The sequence below is a fragment of the Sorex araneus genome, chromosome 2 (genome assembly GCF_027595985.1).
Source record: "Sorex araneus isolate mSorAra2 chromosome 2, mSorAra2.pri, whole genome shotgun sequence".
NCBI classification, from domain to species: Eukaryota; Metazoa; Chordata; class Mammalia; order Eulipotyphla; family Soricidae; genus Sorex; species Sorex araneus.
Window position 1 is genome coordinate 30,947,389 of NC_073303.1, and position 18,922 is coordinate 30,966,310.

General features: G+C 54.4%; 2 protein-coding genes across 7 annotated transcripts; both read right to left on the reverse strand.

Moving 5' to 3' along the window:
• Positions 1–59: 59 nt before the first annotated feature.
• EGFL8 (EGF like domain multiple 8) lies at positions 60–3,528 on the reverse strand. 3 transcript variants are annotated; one of them, XM_004621330.2, is made up of 9 exons: positions 2,719–3,528; positions 1,940–2,060; positions 1,630–1,752; positions 1,425–1,537; positions 1,229–1,324; positions 973–1,143; positions 810–889; positions 581–734; positions 60–394 (listed from the first exon to the last, which is right to left on the reverse strand). In XM_004621330.2, the coding sequence occupies exons 1-9, from the start codon at positions 2,834–2,836 to the stop codon at positions 342–344; spliced, it is 1,029 nt and encodes a 342-aa protein (XP_004621387.2). In that variant the 5' UTR covers positions 2,837–3,528; the 3' UTR covers positions 60–341. The 3 variants fall into 3 exon arrangements, with proteins under 3 accessions (XP_004621387.2, XP_054984695.1, XP_054984694.1); XM_055128720.1 differs by lacking the exon at positions 60–394 and adding an exon at positions 2,398–2,462 and having other exon boundaries at positions 401–734; positions 2,719–2,807; XM_055128719.1 differs by lacking the exon at positions 60–394 and having other exon boundaries at positions 401–734.
• Positions 3,529–3,679: 151 nt separating this feature from the next.
• On the reverse strand, positions 3,680–18,683 carry PPT2 (palmitoyl-protein thioesterase 2). Of its 4 annotated transcripts, none has more exons than XM_004621304.2 (9): positions 17,933–18,683; positions 16,800–16,993; positions 16,403–16,556; positions 15,712–15,807; positions 15,513–15,620; positions 13,311–13,394; positions 13,115–13,199; positions 4,627–4,681; positions 3,680–4,468 (listed from the first exon to the last, which is right to left on the reverse strand). In XM_004621304.2, the coding sequence occupies exons 1-9, from the start codon at positions 17,940–17,942 to the stop codon at positions 4,325–4,327; spliced, it is 930 nt and encodes a 309-aa protein (XP_004621361.1). In that variant the 5' UTR covers positions 17,943–18,683; the 3' UTR covers positions 3,680–4,324. The 4 variants fall into 4 exon arrangements, with proteins under 4 accessions (XP_004621361.1, XP_054984697.1, XP_054984698.1 ...); XM_055128722.1 differs by lacking the exon at positions 17,933–18,683 and adding an exon at positions 17,316–17,906; XM_055128723.1 differs by lacking the exon at positions 17,933–18,683 and adding an exon at positions 17,109–17,211.
• Between the last annotated feature and the right edge of the window lie 239 nt (positions 18,684–18,922).

An 18,922-nucleotide genomic window follows, 5' to 3' on the forward strand; every position in this document is an offset into this window, starting at 1 on the left:
CTGGGCCAGCCAGGACACTGCCTCTTCTGCAAAGATGCAGGTTGTTCTTTTTTAATTTCTGGTTTTGGGCCACGCCCAGTGGTTCTCAGAGGCTACTGCTGGCACCAGTAGTTCAGGAATTACTCCTGGTGGGGGGTGGGGCACCGTATGGGATGCCAGAGATCAAACCTGGGTCAGCTGCGTGCAAGGCGGGCCCCCTGCCCTCCATCCTATCGCCCCAGCCCCGCACACTGCTTTTTGGCAGCAGATAACCTTTATCTGCAGCCTCGCAGCCAGCCAATCCCAGATGAGTAAGTCCAGTCCTGTATAAATTAGGGAGCAGGAGCCCAGCGCCAGTTCCTTTATCGCCGTCTTCGACTGAGGCCCAGGCCCAGGCTATTGTCCTCGCAGGAACCTGGTTAAGGACAAGGGGAGAGGCAAGCCTTCGCTGGTCTCCAGCCTGAGGGGGGCTGTGAGCACTGCCAGACTCTCACGCATATAAACCAAACCACTCAGCCTGGGGGTGGGGCCGGGAGGGCCGGGGCGACCAGGCCCAGGAAGCGGGTGTCAGGAGGTGTCTGGGGGTAGGGGCGCGACTCACAGGTGCCCAGCTTCTCCTCCAGCAGCAGCACCTGCTCACTGAGGGACTCGATCCTGTCGCCCCGGCCCCACAGCTCGGCCACCTGCTCGGGCTCGATCTCTTCAGGCGGCATGGGCAGCACCGCTCGGACCCAGGCCCCGGCCTGCCCCGCCCACTAGAAGAGAGGATGTTCAGGGGCTGGCGCGGGGCTCTGGGTGCCAGGGGCTTCACTGCAGGCACCCGCGCTCACCTGCTCCAGCCTCTCCAGGCGCCCCTGCAGCTCCCTGATCTCCCGCTTCAGGGCGCCGTCCTCGCGCTCCGCTTCCCGAACTGGGACAGAGGACACAGCCACCACTGGAGACCCCGCCACCAGCCCAGGCTCCGCCTCACGGCTCGCATCCCCACGCACTCACCGGCCACGCTGAGGATGCTGGCACTGGTGGGGGGCTCAGCGGAGCCCTCGGTGCAGGTGCGCCCGTCGGGGCCCAGCGCCAGGCCCGCGGGGCAGCCGCAGGTGAAGCTGCCCGCCGTGTTGAGGCAGCGGTGCGAACACAGGGAGATGCCGGGCCGGCACTCGTCCACGTCTGTGACCGGGGACAGGAGGACGCTGAGTGGGGGTGGGGGTGGGGTGGCCGGCGGGGTCACGAGCTGCCCGAGGCCCTGACTCACCCACGTGACAGTGTCTCCCACCCCAGCCGGGGGCGCACTCGCACTGCTCGGGCCGCACGCAGGTGCCTCCGTTCTGGCAGGGCTTGGCGCAGACGGCTGAGGGTGCGAGAGAGGGGCTGGAGGATGGGACCAAAGGCCTGGTGGCCCGGTCCAACCCAGAGCCCCTTCCCGGGGGTCCCCGAAGTCCCAACCTCACCTTGGTCACAGGTAAGCGCCCCCGGGTGCCGCTTCTTCCAGCCCTGGCAGCACACGGTGTGGGTCTGCGGCACCTCCCTCCGCACCTCCCGCCACGCCACCCGGTACGTGGTCCTGGAACACAGCGCCGGGCTCTGGCCATTGGTCTGATGGCAGTTCCTGGGGCTCCTCTTGGGAGATCCCGGGATCCAGGTCCCATCCCTCACCTGTAGGTGCTGCAGACGCGCCTCCCGCCACAGAGAGTCAGGTAGGGCTTGTACACCGGCTGGCTGTAGGATTCGTTGTACTGGAGCGGGACCACCAGTGTCTGCTTCGAGCAGACCCTCGGGCTGCACTCGTGCCAGAGAGGGATGGTTGGGGGGGGAGGAGGGACCCTGAGTGGTCCAGACCCTGAGCCAGGCACTCCCCCAAAGGCTCTACAGAGGGTCCCCTTCTAGAAACCATCTGGTCACCCGCAAAGCCCTGTCCCCGGCAGGGTCCGTGAAGACCTCAACCTGCCCCATCCCCAGTTGTCACCTCTCTTTGTGGGATCCACCCTTGGCTCCCTCGCCTGACATGAGAAGCAGGAGGAATGCGAGGCCGCCTAGGAGAGTGTGCTCAGCTCCGGGCCCCATGATTCTTTGCGCCAGGCGGCTGGCTGTAGGCAAGAAGACGTTAATGGAGGACCTGCCTGTGGACTTGTAGGAGGTACCCTCCACGGGGAGGGGGGCAGGCCAGTCACTGCACAGTCCTGCACTAGCCACTGGGAGTCTCCACCTGTATGTCCTAATGCCACCTCTTCCTTCAGCACATCACAGTCCACGCAGCTTCATATAAGCGCACATCTGACATGACAAACTCCCTGCATCGCCCCCGACACACACACACACACACACACATACACACACACACACTGGACTTAACCATGTTAACCCTCCACTCTCTGACATGCCGTTTCTACCTCCGTCTTCAAACTGGGGAATCAGATGCCTTACCTGCAGGAGGCCTAGGTTCGATCCCCATCACTGTAGGATCCCCTGCGCAGTGCCAGGAGCAAGGCCTGAGTAATGAGCCAGAGTAGTCCAAGCATAGGCAGGAATAGCCCCCCTGCACCCCCAAACAGCCTCCCTCAGAGATCCACCATTACCCTACAGACACTTTGTACACAAATCCACACACCTCCAGGCCCCACCCTCACGCATAATCCTGCCACCCCCACCCCTTGTGCTGGCAGCATCTCCCAACATGCTCTCAGGCCCCGCGAGACACCCCTCCCCCTCCACCCCATCTCCTGCCCCGTGACAGATCGCTCCCACCTGTCCTTCTCACTCTTCTCTTTGGAGACTTCAGCCTCAGCGGCAGCAGCTCACTCCAGTGGGCGGGCTGGGCAGCTGCAGAGAAGAGGAGGAGCCAGCCCAGACAGAGCCCTCCCATCCCTGACCCTGCTCAAGCCCACTCACGACCTCACTCTCCCCCTGCAAAGGGCTCCTTAGACATCGCTTCCCAAGTCCCTGATAAGCCCTTATTTATAGACCGTCGTCTCCAGTTCCACAGAGGCCACCAGCGGCAGCAGCCCTGGCCTCGCCCCTCCCCCATGCCAACCCCACCCAGACGAGGGGCACTGGCTGTGGGTCAGGGAATGAGACTGAGCTGGGAGAGAACAAAGCAGGTTGGGTCATGGGAGAAGTGGCAAGATTAGCTAAGAAGGCAGTCGTCAAAGGTGGGGGGGGCAGCCAGGGCATGAAGGGGAAACTGCCCCCATTTCTTGATGACATTTGTTAGAGCAACGTCTGGGGGGCAGAACTGAGTCAGCCACCACACCCCACGCCAGAGCAGACACTGCTCTATTGTCGCCGCCAAAATTCCTTCTTTCTAGGAAGAGGAGACTCATTGTCTAGCCCCTTGGCCGGCGCTGACCTACAAAGGTCAAAAGGGGGCTCCACTAAGGCCCACCATGACCCCCAGCCCCCTCATCTGGCCTAGGGGTGGCAGACACATTCCACCCGTGCGGCTGGGCCGGAGACTTAGACTCGGCCCCCCAGTGTCAGGCTGAGACAGGAAGAGAATTGTCCGCAGCAGGAAAGAACCCGCAGAGAACCAGGAACCCACACAGAATGGGCATTGAGAGAGCGGAAGGACCAAGGGGATCCCCACCCCATATCAGGCATCCGGGCACCCGGGCCCCAGGCTCCCCCGCCCCACCCTCCCTGGGGAACCAGGTCCCCTCACCTGGAAATAAGCCAGAACACACTGAGGAAATGGAACTTTTATTTTCATAAATACTGGGGCCGTACCCATTCATGGGTAGCTAAAAGAGGGGCTGGGGCCTCAAAGAAACTAGGCCCCCAGGGGTACCCCAACACTGAACATAGGGACTGGGGGATCCCCAAACCTGAGATGGGCCTCGCAGGCCACAGATATTCCCCAACACTGACACTTCAAGAACGGAACTGTCCCCATAGGGGAACCTCAGAACCCCACGCTCACGAGTTAGTCCTTCCAGAGGTTGGGAGGGCTGACGACGGGGGAGTTCAGAGAAAAAAGAGATCCGGGGGAAGAACAGAAGCTAAAAATGTCCTGAGTGGCCGGGAAGGAGAGCCTCGTGTGGGCAGAGGCTGGGCTCTCCCCCGGCATGGCCAGAGATGAAGCAGCAGCAGCGGCCAGCGTGGAAAACCTGGTGTGTCACTTCCCATCCTCAGCCTCGGGAGGACGCGGGAGGAGCAGCCTCCGAAGGAGGGCACGCGAGGTGGGGCGTCCAGGACGTGCTGTCATTCACAGAGGAGCTGGGGGGGTGGGGAGCCCTGGCTGGTAGGGGGCAGTGTGGGGGCAGTGAGGCACACCACAGCCTGGCCTCGGCTATCCAAGGCCACCGCTTGGTCTCTGGGCCAGGGCCTGCAGGGGGACAGGTCCCTGTGGATGTCCTCAGGAGAGCCACGGTTCAATGCAGGTGTCGTACAGGGTGCGGTTCGAGTGCCAGGCCGTGTGCACGATCCCGGCCATCGGACACTTCACGATGGCCCCCCGGGCCAGCAGAGTCTTCAACCCAAAGGAATCCCGAAGATAAACCTTCAAGGGGGTTAGCAGGGGATGGAACAGAGAGACACAGGAAGACACCAAGTGAGACTCGGCTGGGGTCCCAGGTCACAGGCAGGGAGGACAACAGAAACCACGTGGGACTCTGTGCACGGGGATCACGGAATTCACTTCCGGGAGCTCACACTCACCAGCTGCTCCTCCATCTCCAACACCGTCTCATTTGCATCATAGAAACCAAAGAAGCTGCAGAGAGATGGGAAAGAAGTGCTGTTACCAGGAAAGCTGGACAGAATAAGAACGGGCTGGGGGCCGGAGCAGGGTAAGGCGCTTGCTCTGAATGTGACTAAGCACCACTCCGGAGCACCACTGAGTGTGGCCCAGACACAAGCAAACAGACTGATCCCTGGCACCATATATGGTGCCCTGAGAGAGTGATGCCCAAGCACAGAGGCAGGAATAAGCCCGGAGCCCAGCTGGGTATGACCTGAAACACAACAACAACAAAAGGATGGAGGGGCTGGAGTGACAGCACCGCAGGTAGGGCGATTGCCTTACACGTGGCCAACCTGGGTTCAATTCCCAGCATCCCATATGGTCCCCTGAGCACCGCCAGGGGTAATTCCTGCCTGAGTACAAAGCCAAGAGTAACCCCTGTGCATTGCTGGGTGTGACCCAAAAAGCAATAAATTAAATAAATAAATAAATAAATAAATAAATAAACCGCATTTCTTCTTTAAAAAAAAAGGATGGGGCTAGGTAGGAAGATGCTCAACAGGCTGGCACAAATGCTATGCAAGCTGGAGGCCTGGTCTCTGGTCTCTGGTCTCTGGTCCCTGGTCCCCTGAACACAGCTGGGAGTGACTCTCAAGCAGTGAGATGAAGATATTCCTGAGCACCACTGAGTGTGGCCCAGACGCAAGCAAACACAAACCAAGACTGGGGACGGGGTCCTTCCTGGTTCTCGACCTTCAACTGCCTGTTGGAGAACAGCTGTTCTTTCTGTTTCGGTTTTTGCTTCGGGGCCACAATCATCTGTGCTCAGGGCTTGCTCCTACTCTGTGCTCATGGATGACTTGGAGAACCGTAAGGACGCCAGGGATCAAACCCAGGCTGGCTGCATGTCAAAGGAAGTGCCCTACCCGCAGTACTATCTCTCCAGGTCAAACAGGACTCCTCTTCAAAGAAGACCCTCAAAAACCCTCAGCTGAGTGCTAGAGAGATAGTACTGCGGGTACTTGCCTTGCACTGTTTCAAACTGTGGCACCCCAGCTAGTCCCCCAAGCCTGTCAGGAATGAGTCCTGAGTACAGAACCAGGAGTGGGCTCGGAGCACAGGAGAGTTTGGTCCCAAAAAAAAAAAAAAAAAACCAGGGAAAATAAATCCTTAACATAATAATGACCTGAGGCTACGTTGTGTGTGTGGAATCCCCACCAAGAACACAAGAGCTAGGGCTGGAGAGATGGTTCAGTGGGCTGCAGCACAGACTTTGTGGGTGGCCCAGGTTCCATCCTGGTACCATACGGCGCCCCAAGGACTACCAGCAGTGTCCCTACTGGGCACAGAGCCAGGAGTAGCCCCTGAGGACTGCTGTGTTTAACCCCTAAACAAAAAAAGCAAAATAAAAAAATAAGTGTCTAACCATGAGAAAATAGCCAAGATAATTCCATCTGAGGAAGAGTCTAGAAGATAGCTACAGGGCTGGAGAGGCAGTTCAAAGGAGCGCATGCGTACTGTGATGCAGGAGACCTAGGCTCCATTCCCAGCACTGCACAGTATCCCAAACCCTGATGCAAGCCAACTCCCTAATATGGCAGGGAGCAGCCCGTAAGCACCACCAGGTGGGATCCAAAAAGTCCCAACCCAATCCCTCTCTACCAAAAAAAAAAAAAACTTCAAAATAATCAAAGTCATGAACTGAAGGAAAATTCCACATTGACTGAGACTGAAGCCACAACTAACACAGTAACTGAACATGGGCTGGATCTTACACTGGAATTTTTTTCCTAAAAAAAGACAAATGTTGGAATAAGAACATTTAAAATAAAGAACAAAGAAAGAAAACATTTAAATAAAGTATATAGAGTAATGAATCAATGGCAATTTCCTGATTTTGATAACTGTATTGTGGATGTGGAAAAGAATTTCCCACACAGGAAATACACACTGACATATTAAAGTATAGGGGTAAAGAGACGTTATGTTTGCAACCTACTCTCACATGGTTCACACACAACAATATAAATATCACACAATGCACACACATAGATGAGAGACAGCTAATGAAAACATGGTCAAGTTTTAACATATTGCAGGGCCAGAGAGATAACTCTGGGGTCAGAGATTCACATTTTTTGGGGTTTTTTTGGGGGGGGGCGGAGGGAAAGGTGCCACACATGGTGATGCTCAGGGCTTACCCCTGGATCTGTGCTCAGGAATCACTCCTGGTGAACCTTAGGGCATTGTATGTGGTACAGTGACAGGAATCACTCCTGGTGAACCCTAGGGCATTGTATGTGGTACAGTGACGAAACCCAGGTCTGTGCCTGCAGGGCAAATGCCTTACCCATTGTATTATTGCTCTGGCCAGAGGCTCAAGTCTTGTATACGCAAAAATATGAGTTCTTTCTTTGGTACCACATGATCCCCAGAGCACTGCTGTGGCCCCCAGCATCACTGGGCACGGACAGCAGCCCACCACTGCACTTGAGCACTGAACCAGTCAGCTGAGTTGGCCGAGTATGCCTGGGAAGCCTCTGATCCACTAAAGCACTACTTGGTAGGTTTTCAAAAAGGGGAGGTAAGAGGCTGGATAGTACACTGGGTAGGGCACTGGCCTTGCACAGGGCTAAGTCTGGTTCCATCTCCAGCATCTGGTATGACCCCCCTAACCACACCCCCCATAAAAAAAACCCACCAAAGTAAAAGGCAATAAATTATTAGTGAAAAATATTTAGTTGTCTTGCTGTCCAAGCAACATGTTCTCCCTTGGACAAGCATCTCGCTTGCCTGTCTGTTTCTCTGCTCGCCTATTTCCACTCTGGAGAAACCTGTGCTCTCTCTTGAACACACACATCTCCTTTCTCTTCCCTCACATTTCTAAGAAAGTCTCAATAAACACTATCTTGGTTCGGGGCTGGTGCAATAGCACAACGGGTAGGGCATTTGCCTTGCATGCAGCCAACCGGGTTCAATCCCCGGCATCCCGTATGGTCCCCCAAGCACCTCCAGGACTAATTCCTGAGTGCAGAGCCAGGTGTAAACCCTGTGCATCACCAGGTGTGACCCAAAAAGAAAACAAAAACAAAAACAAAAATCGATCTTGGTTCAAAACAAAAATTTACCGGTTGGGGGTGGGGGAGCTGTAGGTGTGGCAGAGAGATTCTATAGCGGATATGGTGCTTACCCAAGCACATAGCCAACCCCAATATTCTATATGATTCCCCAAAACACTCCCAGGACTAATTCCTAAGCATTGCTAGGTGGCCCCAAATATATTATATATATTAACTGAGGGTACAGTGCACCAAGTGAACTAGTTCATTTAACTGACACTTTAAATAAAACTCACCCTCAGAAAAGGCAATGCTGACGCCCTGAGCATTGCCGGGTGTGACCCAAAAAGCAAAAAAAAAAAAGGTATCCAGTTAGGTAACGGGAATGCTGGGAGTGGGAGATAGGAGGTAAAAAGGAGGCCCCAGCCGGGCAACTCTCTTTGGCCTTTCACCTATACCCAGAGGACAGGACAGCCGAGGAGACCTCAACATGGGCCGGAGGCTAAGGAAAGCCAAGGGGACAGGAAGCTGCTGGGCCCCAATCCTAGGGAGGCCCAGTGACAGATCACAGAGTAGCAAGCCCCAGCAAGGGGACATAGGTGACAGGATTCCAGCTGCAGGTTTTAAGCTAGGACAGTGGACACGGGATAGAGAACAATGCAGGAACAGGAAGAGGTCAGGGCCAGGATGCAGCTAAGTGACGGAGAGTATGTTCTGCTTATAAGACCCATACATCACTTATTCTCTGATGTACATACATTACTTTCTATGTCAAATGCGGGTACAGTAATTATCCCAGAGGGTTTGTTGCGTAGATTAAATGGACTTTATTTGAAAAGTACTTAGAATAGTGTTTTGGTACGTAAAGGTGCTTTGGAACTATGAGTTACTTACTATTCTCACAGTAGCTGCATATGAAATGAGATGCTGTATTTCATCCCTTTCCGTTAAGGCTGTCATCTGTCATTCAAAACATTCTAGAGGCTCAGAGATGATTCAAGGTTTGAAGTACATATTTTATATGCCAGAGGCCCACATTCAGTCCCTGGCACCACATGGTCCCCCAAATACCACCATGAAAACTCCTGAGCACTGGGCTGGGAGTGGCCCTCAGAACACTGCTGAGTGTAGTTCAAAAAAACAAAATTTTAAAAAGACCTAAAATAGGGGGCTGGAACAATAACACAGCGGGTAGGGCGTCTGCCTTGCACGCAGCAGATCCAGGTTCAATTCCCAGCATCCCATATGGTCCCCTGAGCACCGCCAGGGGTGATTCCTGAGTGCAGAGCCAGGAGTAACCCCTGTGCATTGCCAGGTGTGACCCAAAAAAAAGAAAAAAAAAAGACCTAAAATAAAAGAGTCAGGCTGGAGCAATAGTATAGTAGGTAGGGAACTTTCTTTGCATACAGCTGACCCCAGTTCTATCCACAGCACCTCATATGGGCCCCTGAGCACTATCAAAAGTGATCCCTGTGGGGCTGGAGCAATAGCACAGTGGGTAGGGCGTTTGCCTTGCACACGGCCGACCCGGGTTTGAGTCCCAGCATTCCATATGGTCCCCTGAGCACCTCCAGGGGTGGTTCCTGAGTGCAGAGCCAGGAGTAACCCCTGTGCATCTCCGGGTGTGATCCAAAAAGAAAAAAAAAAAGTGCAGAGCCAAAAGTAAGTCCTGAGCACAGCCAGATGCAGCTCAAATTAACACAAAAAAGTAAACTTTACATGTGCATATTGAGGGCTTTTTGTTTTATACACATCCCCAGCAGTGGGGGCTACTATTGGCTTTGTGCTCAGGGGCCTCTCCCGGGGTGTTTGAGGGACCAATCAGTGCCAGGGACCAAGCCCAGGCCATGCAAAGTAAATGCTCCAGTCCCTTACGCCATGTCCTGAGTCTGATGTGCATATTTCAGTGGGAAAGAGGGCACCGTAGGGCCTGGATGTAGCTCAGTGGTTGAACATATGTTTTGCTTATAAGGTCCTAGGTTCAATCCTTGGCACCAAAAATAGATAAACATTGGTTTGTTTTTGTTTTTGTTGTTGTTGATGGTTTTGGGTCACTCCTGGTGGTGCTCAGGGCAGCCTGAGCAGCTTGCAACAGTAAGCGCCTTAATTCACACACTATCTCTCCTCTGGTCCTGATAAACATTATTTTTAAAATATCAAGGTTCAGGGCTGGAGCAATAGTATAGTGGGTAGGGCATTTGCCTTTCATGTGACCAACTTGGTTTCAATCCCTGGCATCCCATATGTTTTGATCCCCGGCATCCCGAATGTTCCCCCAAAGGATCACCAGGATCATCATTCCTGAGGGCAGAGCCCCGTGTAACCCCTGCATGTGCTTACACTTTGTCAGGTATGACCCAAAAAGCCTATAAATAGAATATAAAATTTTTAAAAATTCATCAATGGCTGCATAAATAGCAGTACTCCTATATTTAAAATAAATAAATAAATTTTAAAAAATAAAATAAAATATCCAGGGTTTGAGTTTGCCCTAAAAAGCTCAAATGGTTTGAAGCTGGGGCGACAGTACAGAAGGCAGGACCTTGCATGCAGTCAACCCCACACAGTCTCCCCGCCCAGCCAGGAGTAAGTCCTAAGCAATGCCAGCTGTGGCCCCAAAGCAAATAAAAGATAAATAAAAGCTGACCTGGTTCCCTGTTACCTTTTGCCACCCCTCCCTTGTGCCTTGCATTCCAGTTACACAGTATTGTATTTTTGGGGGGGCCACACCCCACGATGCTCAGGGGTTACTTCTGGCTCTGCACTCAGGAACTACTCCTGGTGGTGCTCAGGGGGCCTTCTAGGAGAATGAACCTGGAATGGCTGTGTGCAAGGCAAGCACCCCACCTCCTATGGCTCCAGCCCCCTGAACAGTGTTCTTATTCCTCACACCTGCCCCAGGCCTTTTGCAGCTCCTTTTGCAGCTCCTTCTTGAGTCTCATTTTGCCTGAGAAGGTAGAACTGTTTAGTCTCTGCTCTGAGAAGGTAGAACTGTTTAGAACTTCCTTTAGTCTCGAATGATGATTCCTTCAGGAGACTTCCCACTAAGAGACTCCAGCCATCCTGTTCCGTGTGTGTGTGTGTGTGTGTGTGTGTGTGTGTTTGTGTGGGGAGCGGGAGGGGAGAAACACTGCAAAGTGCTCAGGAGTGACCCCTGGTGGTGCTCAGGGAACCACATGTAGTGCCAGCCGATTGGCAGCTTGCAGGGCAAACGCCTCACCGCCTGTCCTGTTCCTCTAGAGCCCCTAAGCATCTTCTCATTCCTCCCTCTGCCTTATTTTACCACCGTCTGAAATACATAGTCACATTTATGACCCATCTCCCCCTCCAGAAGTTAAGCTACACGAGAAAACTTGTCTTTTACCTGCGTATCCCCAAGGCCCAGAATAGTGTTTTGGCACGACGAGCTCAATAAATATTTGTTGAGTGATTAAAGTGATGACTCAGGTGAGCAGAGAGCTCAAAGGCCTGAGTGCATGCTCTGCACACTGGACACAGGGCCGGATCCCCCCAGCACTGCTGGGAGTAACTGCTGAGCACCACCAGGAGTGGCCCCAAGCACTGCTGGATATGGCCCGGGAGCATGGATCCTGAGCATCACCGGGAGGGACCCCAAAACTGAAAAATTAACTGAGTAGTTCAGGTGACATTTCAGATCACTAATGATGAGCTATAACTGAGGCATTTAAGCAATGCCATAGAACTAGGAATTTTTCTGAGGACTTAGATGAAGAGGCTATGACTGGAGGTTAATACATCCCGGGTAAGTGAAAGAAGTGCTAAGAATTGCGATAACAGGGGGGACGGAGCAATAGCACAGCGGTAGAGTGTTTTGCCTTATACAAGGACAACCCAGGTTCAATCCTCAGTATCCCATATGGTCCCCAAGGCACTGCCAGGAGTGATTCCTGAGTGCAAAGCCTAGAGTAACACCTGAACATTGCCCACTGTGGTGCAAAAAAAAAGTTATGTGATAAAGGGTCAGGATGGTAGCTCAGAAGTAGAGTACTTGCCTTGCATGATTGAGGCACTGGGTTTGCCCTTGACATTAAAAAAATAAATAAATAAATGGTTGTTTTGGGTTGTTTTTGTTCTTTTCTTTCTTTCTTTTTTTTTTTTTTTTTTTTTTTGCTTTTTGGGTCACACCCAAAAATGCACTGGGGTTACTCCTGGCTCATGTACTTAGGAATTACTCCTGGTGGTGCTCAGGGGACCACACGGGATGCTGGGGATCGAACCCAGGTTGGCCACGTGCAAGGCAATTGCCCTACCCGCTGTGCTATCGCTCCAGCCCCTGTTTTTGTTCCTGTTTTTTTTTTTTTTTTTTTTTTTTTGCTTTTTGGGTCACACCCAGCAATGTCCAGGGGTTACTCCTGGCTCTGCACTCATCTGCACTCAGGAATTACTCCTGGTGGTCCTCAGGGGAACTTATGGGATGCCAGAGACTGAACCTGATTCAGCCTCGTATAAGGCAAACACCATACCTGCTGTATTATCGAGCTGGCCCGGTGGCTCGTTATAAGTGGGTGCTGGGGCATGGCTCCTGGCAGTGCGTGGGAGGACCATGTGGCAACATGGTTTCCTACATACAAATCAGGTGTTCCAGCCCTCTGAATTATCGCCCCAGCCACACAACCACCTATTTTGCTTTTTGGTTTTATTTTATTTTATTTTGTTCGTTTGTTTAACATATGGACCCAGAGTGACAGTACAATGGGTAGGGTGTTTGCCTTGCACTCTGTAGCAGTATAAATGATCTGGTTTAACACCGTGGTATGGTTTCATAGTATACAGTCATACCAGGAAAATGGGTAACAGAGCACAGGACCTCTGTAAACTATCTCTGCAACTTCCTATGAACAGGAGAAGTTTGTTCATTATGGGTCACACCTGGTGGTGAAGGGATCACTCCTGGCAAGCTTGGGAGGACCATATGGGGTGTCAAGGATCAAACCTGGGCCAACTGCAAGTGCAAGGCAAGCATCTCACAGGCTATATTATCTCTGCATCCCCAGGCAAATATTTCAAAGTGAAAAGTTTTGCAGGGAAGTTGGTGCACGGTTACATCTGAAGAGGATGGTGTGTATATCCCAATCCCAACCTCAGGAGATGGTAAAGTATGCCAACCTCTCCCTAAGTACCTTTCCAGCTAAAGGCTCATTCCTATCTTTTGTAATAAACTGAAAAACGTAAGATAAAAACCCAAAACTTTCCCCATGAATGGGCCACAGTAGGGATGAGGAGGAAACGGGTGGCAGGACTTAGTAATTGGCAAGATACAAGCGCCTGCAGGGACGCCGCCCAGGGTTTTGGCGTGGGTGACGGGGGGAGCGTTAAACAATAGGGGAGCAGGTATGAGACAGACCGTCCCTAGCAGATCTCTAGGCCACAGTGACCTGATTACCTGGACTGCCATGGGGTGATAACACCGTCATCGGGGCCCCCAATCAGCACCAAGCGGCCCACTCGGAGAAAGTTCTTCCGCCATGCTGCAGGGTGGGAAAATGACACTCAGTCAGAGGGTCGGGCCAGGAGACAGCGGCTGGGTAAGGGGTCAGAGAGCAGAACATGGGACCTATGGATGCTGCTTAGGGTCTTACCTGTGGCATTGGGATGGTCTCTTTCCCCATTGATGAGGGCCAGGAAGCTGCTGGCATTGAGGTACAAGTCATCGTGGTGGGGGTCTGGGTACAAAAAGCGGTTAGGAAGATGATCAGAAAAGCAGGGAAAGGAGGCCAGACTGGAGGCTGAGAAGAACCGACGTGGACGGTAATCCTGGAGTAGCAATAATCACCACAAACACAAGAGCAAGCACCTCTAGCCAGCGCCTGCTGTGAGGGTACTTCACATCCATCAGCTCTTTTATCTCCACAACCACCTGTTTCATACATTTTTGGGGCAGGCTCAATATGAGTGGGTGCTGGGGGTGGTTCCTGGCGGCGCCTGAGGTACCATGTGGTGATCTGGGTTCCAACATGCAAAGCAGGTGTTCCAGCCTTCTGACCTACCTTCCCAGACTCTCGTTTTTGTTTTTTTTCTGATTCTTGGGCCCCCACCCAACAGTGCTCAAGGGCTCTCCTGGCCGGGCTCAGGGGCTTGGATCCAGGCTGGTCTCATGTAAGGCACTGCCCCGTGCACTTTCCTGATGCCACAACCACTTGATTAAGATAGGTGGGGGTCTGGGTACTATAGCACTGTAGCACTGTCATCCCACTGTTCATCTATTTGCTCGAGCGGGCACCAGTAACATCTCCATTGTGAGATTTGTCGTTACTGTTTTTTGGCATATCAAATATGCCACGGGTAGCTTGCCAGGCTCTGCCGTGAGGGCAGGATACTCTCGGTAGCTTGCCGGGCTCTCTGAGAGGGATGGAGGAATCGAACCCGGGTCGGCTGCATGCAACCCACTGTGCTATCGCTCCAGTCGATAGGTACTATATTAATATTATTTCACGTGTGAGGAAAACAGGCTTTAAACGGTTCACAGGATCCATGGTCTTAAAAACTACTCTAGACTCAGAGATAATAAAGGACTGAATATATGCCTCACAGACTGGGAGGCCTGAGTTCAATTCTCCAGCATCACATGGTCTCTGAGCATTACCCAAACAACAAAAAGAAAAAAGAAAAAAAAGAAAACTACTTCTGGCGGTAAGGCGCTTGCCTTGCACATAACTGATGTGGCCGGGTTCAATCCCCTGCACTGCCTATGGTCCCTTGTGTCCTGATAAGAGTGATCCATTCACACAGAGCCAGGAGTAAAGCCTTGGGAGCCCCGCAAGTGTGGCCCCCAAACAAAAATAAAAACAAACCGCCCCATTTGTAAACATGGGGCCAAACCCAGTCCTCTACTTGTTTCTTGTAAACAAAAAGGTATTAGAACAGAAGAGAGCGGCTGCCACATTATATTGGGGCCAGGACACCTGGTAAGGTGCTTGCTTACAGGAATCAAGCTGGGTTCAATCCCCAGCACCACGTATGATCCTCTGAGCCTTGCCAGGAATGATCCCTGAGCACAGAACGAGGAATAAGCTTTGAGCACCACAGGCTGTGGCCTGTTAAGCAAATACAAAAACCAGAGGTAAAATGGCCTAAAGAACAAAAATACTGGGGCTGGAGCGATAGCACAGTGGGTAGAGCGTTTGCCTTGCACGCGGCTGACCCAGGTTCGATTTCCAGCATCCCATATGGTCCCCCCAGCACCAGGGTAATTCCTGAGTGCAGAGCCAGGAGTAACCCCTGTGCATAGCCAGGTGTGACCCAAAAAAAAAAAAGAACAAAAATACTGACTACCTGACCATTCAAAGATAAAAGATTTGGAGGAACTGGCTCAAAGGGCAGAGGTCCCAAGTTAGATCCCTGGAAAAGCCTAGAGTAGATCCCTCCACCCCTTCTCTCCCACACGAGCACCTCTCAGAAATAAAACAAAGACAGGGACAGGCACAGCTCGAGCAGCTGGAGCACATCCTCTGCACACAGAAGGCCCACGTTGGAGCCCTGTCACTGATCCCCAGCACCGCACGGTCCCCTGAGCACTGCCAGCAAGGATCCCCGAGCACTGAGCTCAGAGCAGAGCTTGAGAACCATCAGCTAAGGCCCTAAGACTACAAAGCAAGAGTAAAGGTTCCCTTCCCCTTCACTAAACTATACTGTAAGGGGAATAAGGGAATAAATGTAAAACATTCGAGCAGTGCCTATTCACCGAGTGATGTCAATAAATTTAACATTATTTTCACTGCTGTGGATGAAGGCAGCCAGGATGTCTTTTCCACGGTGACCCCCATTTGGCATCCGCTACTCACCATGCCAGTAGTTGCAGATGGAGAATTCCTGGCCCCAAGGGCTGTAGCAGATCCTGTAGAGGTTGGACCTCATGGAGGTGGGAAAGAGCCACTTCAGATAGTCTGTGTCTGGCAAGAGAACAGTAGTGCCAAGTGACCCCGAGTCCTTGTGCCCCGCACAACTCAAGGCCCCACTGCAGAATCCACAGTGCCCACTCACCTCCATACTGTCCCATTTGTGGAGAAGAGAGAGAGATGAAAGAATCCACATTGTGCTCATCCATGACGGAGAGAAGGGCCCGGCACACCAGCCCCCCTGAAGGCAGAACATGTCGGGGAGGAACTCAGGGCATGCCTGGCCAACAACCTCCCCACTCTCCCCACCACCGACACTAGGTCCAGAAGGGAAACTGAGGCCCAGAGAAAGCAGGCAAGAGGCGACATGTCACACAAGAGCCAGAATTAGATTGAGTCTCTGACGCTTAGATCTTGTTTTTGTTTTTGTTTTTTTCTTTTTGGGTCATACTTGGCGATGCACAGGGGTTCCTCCTTGCTCTGCACTCAGGAATTACTCCTGGCGGTGCTCAGGGGACCATATGGGATGCTGGGAATTGAACCCGGGTCAGCCGCATGCAAGGCAAATGCCCTACCCACTGTACTATCTCTCCAGTCCCTCTGACGCTTAAATCTTGGGTACCGCTTTATGGTCCATTATCCCCGGTGTCTAAAACCATAGGTGATGGGGCCAAAAGTGGCACCTTCCCACTCGGGACACAGCCAAAGAGAAGATCTGGGTGCTGAGGGATGTCAGACAAGGATGTCAGCTGGGTCCTGGCAAGAGCACTGCAATTATGTGCCTCAGAGAAGATTCCAGAAAGACTTAGGAGGTGGGGGGACGGGAGGACGCCTACCCTGTGAGTAGCAGAGCAGATGCACCCCTTCCGGGGCCTTTGCCATGATGGGGGCCACGGCCTCTCGGAACCCTTGCACCTGCTCCCACAGGGGTCGCAGGCTCTCTCTGCCATCGAAGAGATCCAGCACTGTCACCACAGTCCCGGGATGTGTCTGTGGGAAGGGGGAGAACAGGAAAGAACGGTGGACCCCACCCCCACCCCTCCCACACACGGGGCCAGCCACCACTAGAATCAGGGCTGTCACCATCGCGTCCCCCACGCCCACCCGCGCCAGCTCCGCTAGGACGTGGGCAGAGCCACACGAGCAGGCGGGGGCTTTCAGTTCCCCATCCTCTCACCCCAACCTCTGTCCCGAAGACACCTCAAACCCACAACGGGGTGTCCCCGGCCAGACCTCGTTGATGTATTCCAGCAGGTGGCGGAAGCTGTACGAGCTGTCAAAGAGCCCGTGCACCACGATGACCGGCTTGTAGGAGGCGCGGTGGGACGCAGGAGCCGCGGGCAGGAGCAGCGGCAGCAGAAACGGCAGCAGGAGCAGGAGCCCCGGCGGGGGGAGCCGCGGCCGCCACAGCCCCAGCATGCTCCCGCCTGCAAGGGGGGCGACGTGTGAGGGCGAGGACCACCCCCGCCGGCCTCGGAACCCCCGCCCCGGGACCCAGCCTCCTCCCCGTGCCCACATCAAGTCCTCGGCAGAATAACCTACTTCCAGGCCACCTCCACCACGCAGACGCACCGAAGCGCAGCCGGCGCCCCGCCCCCAACTCCGCGCGCGGGGGACCGGGTCCCCCCCACCCCCAGGCCTCGGCTCTCCCCAGCTTTTCACTCCAGCCATGCACCACACGGGGTTCGGCAAGAAGGGGCCCCGTGCAGCAGCAGCAGCGCAGAGCCCCTGGAGAGTGCAAACTCCCACCTGGCCAGGGTCCGAGAGCCCCGCTCCGCCTGCTGGTTCCTTAACCTGGAACCCACGGGGGTTGGGGGCGGGGTGCGTGTGTGTGTGTGCAGGGTTCGAGGGCAGCGCGCGCACAGGGGAATGACGGACGGCCAGAGGGGAGGCTGCTCGGGGTCGCGCTCAGCCGTCACGTCCGGGGCTTTCCCTGGCAACCGAGCCTGCGTCCCCCGCTACGAAGGCCGGCCGCAGCCCGAGGGGGCATGGAACTTTCCACCGCGCGCCGGGCGCGGGGGGAGGAGCTCGGCGGAGCGGCCCATTCGCACGGCGGGGGGAGGCCAGGGCCAGAAACGGATCCTGGGGCGCTCCAGGCGGCCTCTGCAGGCCCAGCTGATGCACGCGCGACCCAAGGGCCGGGGCCCCGCGGCCTGGATTCGCCCCTCTTCCCAATTCGGCCTCGTGGCGCCAAGCGGAACGCGAAGTTTCTTTCCCCCACCCCCCTCCACCCCCTGCCAGGGGCGCTGGGGCTAGACTGGAGAAAGACAAGTCCTCTGCATTTTCGCCGGAGAGCCGACCCCCGGCCTGGCGGGACCCCCAGCCCCGGCCCCAGCCCGCCCAGGCGGCCCAGGTCGGCGTCTTACAACTCTTCATGCTCAAGTGCGTGTAGCGCCCCGGGCTTCAGACTCGGCGGAGAGGCCTCGAGGACCCTCGAGTTCCAAGTGCAGCCTGGCCCAGTTTCTCCGGCCTTCTTCTCCTCCGCTCCCCGAAGACGACTCACCCCCAAGGGGCGGAGGGCCCCTGGGGCAGCGCTGACTCACGCTCGCGTGGCTTCGACCAGTCTTTCAACCTGGGCGACCCCACAACCTGGCCCTCTGCCGCCGCGAGCGCCTAGTAGGCGGCTCCTGCCTCGCCGCGTCCAATCCTCGGAGCCTTCGGGGTCACACCTCTCCGCCACACGGCCGGGCCTCCTCTAGGCTTGGGCTTAGCAGGGACACTTGCGCCTGAAAGAACCGATTTTGCGTTTGTCTGCAAACTCCTCCCCGTCCACCAGGTCTTTTTCAGCCAGAGAGATCAAAGGGCTGAAAGCTTTGCCCGCGAGCGGGAGGCCCTGCGGGGCTGGATTCCCCGGCACGAGAGTGCCCCTCCCCCTGCCTCAACTTCTCCTGGAGTAGCCCGGGAACTGCAGGGATGTGACCCAGAAACACACAAACAAAAACAAACGGGCTGGAGAGATAGTACAGCGTCTGGGCATTGGACCCGGGTCTGATACCCCGCATCCGAGCACCTCCTGAAGTAATGCCTGATGCGGAGCCAGGAGTGACTCTTGAGCACTGCCGGGTGTGACCCACCCTCAAAAAGAAACCAAAAAAGAAAAGACCCCACAAAACTTGAAAGATAAAACCAAACTGCTCCTTTTTTTTTTTTTTTTTGGCTTTTTGGGTCACACCCGACGATGCTCAGGGCTGACTCCTGGATCTGCACTCAGGAATCACTCCTGGAGGTGCTGGGCCGGGGTGGGGGGGGGGGGGGGACAGGACCGTATTGGATGCTGGGAATTGAACCCGAGTTGGCTGCATGCAAGGCAAACGCCCTAACTGCTGTACTATTGCTCCAGCCCCCCAAATTGCTCC